The 1,433-nt window shown below is 41.4% G+C and overlaps 1 protein-coding gene across 1 annotated transcript in view; it reads right to left on the bottom strand.

The window, feature by feature from the left end:
• LOC147433889 (large ribosomal subunit protein eL30-like) overlaps positions 1–1,209 on the bottom strand; it is a 1,712-nt gene extending 503 nt beyond the window's left edge. Inside the window, exons 1-4 of the mRNA XM_086490512.1 lie at positions 1,058–1,209; positions 319–424; positions 121–222; positions 1–28 (exon numbers count right to left, since the gene is read on the bottom strand). The exon at positions 1–28 is cut by the window's left edge and continues 41 nt beyond it. Coding sequence (XP_086346638.1) covers positions 1–28; positions 121–222; positions 319–424; positions 1,058–1,078 — 257 coding nt within the window. The 5' untranslated portion in view covers positions 1,079–1,209. The remainder of the gene's footprint in view (positions 29–120; positions 223–318; positions 425–1,057) is intronic.
• Between the last annotated feature and the right edge of the window lie 224 nt (positions 1,210–1,433).

The raw sequence follows: 1,433 nt of genomic DNA, 5'->3' as shown, positions 1-1,433 counted from the left end.
CCACATGCTGTTCCTAGCTCAACATTATCTGGATAACCAACTCACGCCAGAAATAGTTAGCTTCAGATACTCCTCATTTGCCTACCTGTTACATCTCTACAAGTAAATAAGTCCACTCACTTCCCGTATAATGGTGGACACCAGTCTTCGACAGCATCGCATAGTACTCAATTTCTGACTTCCTTAGTGGGGGGCAGTTGTTAGAAATAATTACAAGCTTACCTGCAAAAAGGATGGAGATGAACAAAACATGCTTAAAATAAACAGGGAACGTTGAAATATTGGCTCATCAATAAAGATGACTTTTGAAATCCATACCCTTCCCACCCCTGAGAGATTTCAGAGTGGTCTTGTATCCTAGAGTGTACTTCCCACTCTTCATAACAAGCTGGAGCCTGTTGTTGATGCTTTCAGTAGCCTTTTTCTGCAGCCCCAGAAAACTTAAATCAAATCGCAAGTAGAGTTCTTTCTACTAAGATGTAAACAATAGCACTCTAAACTTGTCCTTTGCTCGAAAACGCTGATCTGAATGCCAAGCCAAGTATGATAGAATATGACATCATCTCGCTGCTCACTCACTAGTAATTACTTGCTCAATTTGTAACGCATATATTTAAAGAGATGCAGAGATGGTTGTGTAGACACCAAAGCTCCCATGCACTAAATTCTTCAGCTGTTTATCAGAACGCAGCTGCTGCCACACTCTAAAACATAAAAGCATTGTCTCAAAATTCCAATTGCCATTGAGCCCGCCATGTAGCCCTACTGATCTGTGAGATAAGAGATTTCAATTGCGACTTATAAGCTATATGGCTCATCATAATGAGGATGAACTCGAGGCAAAGTAGGGCTACTCCCCATTGACAGAATCCACCTCGGCATCGCTTAAGTATGGCGAATCCGTAGCCACAGATGCATGACATGTAGCAACAAAATGGCACGTTCCAAGGGCATCATGAATCAATGATGTACAACGCAGGTATTCATAAGACCCCGATAGCAAAGGCATAGGCATGGAACTCCAATATAAGAAGAGAAAACCAAAAGTAGAGCTTACAGTTTTCTTGCTGGCCACCATCGCGACGAGCTACTGCAGATCGCGGCAACAGCGAGCGGGGAAGGTCGCGACCGCTGCTCGAAGCAAAGACAACCACCTTCAGAGATGTTGCCAAGTAAAATGTTAGGGCTTATGGGGAGAGAGAGAGAGAGAGAGGGTTTATTAGATTTTCTCCATTGTTAATTTGCAATTCAGAGTTTAAGCTTTGAAATTTTAGGTGGGATTCTAGTGAAGGGCTTATTAAGTTTTCTCAATTGTTAATTTATAATTCCGAGTTTAAGCTTTGGAACCTAAGGGTTATTTAGCGCCAATTGCGATAGATTCCTTTCTCCACAAAAAAAAGAATGGTTTTTGTTTACATAATCTCAAAGAAATA

Source organism: Adiantum capillus-veneris, chromosome 19 (genome assembly GCF_014529385.1).
Source record: "Adiantum capillus-veneris isolate H3 chromosome 19, ASM1452938v2, whole genome shotgun sequence".
Taxonomy (NCBI): domain Eukaryota; kingdom Viridiplantae; phylum Streptophyta; class Polypodiopsida; order Polypodiales; family Pteridaceae; genus Adiantum; species Adiantum capillus-veneris.
This window is presented reverse-complemented; position numbering and strand designations above follow the sequence as displayed.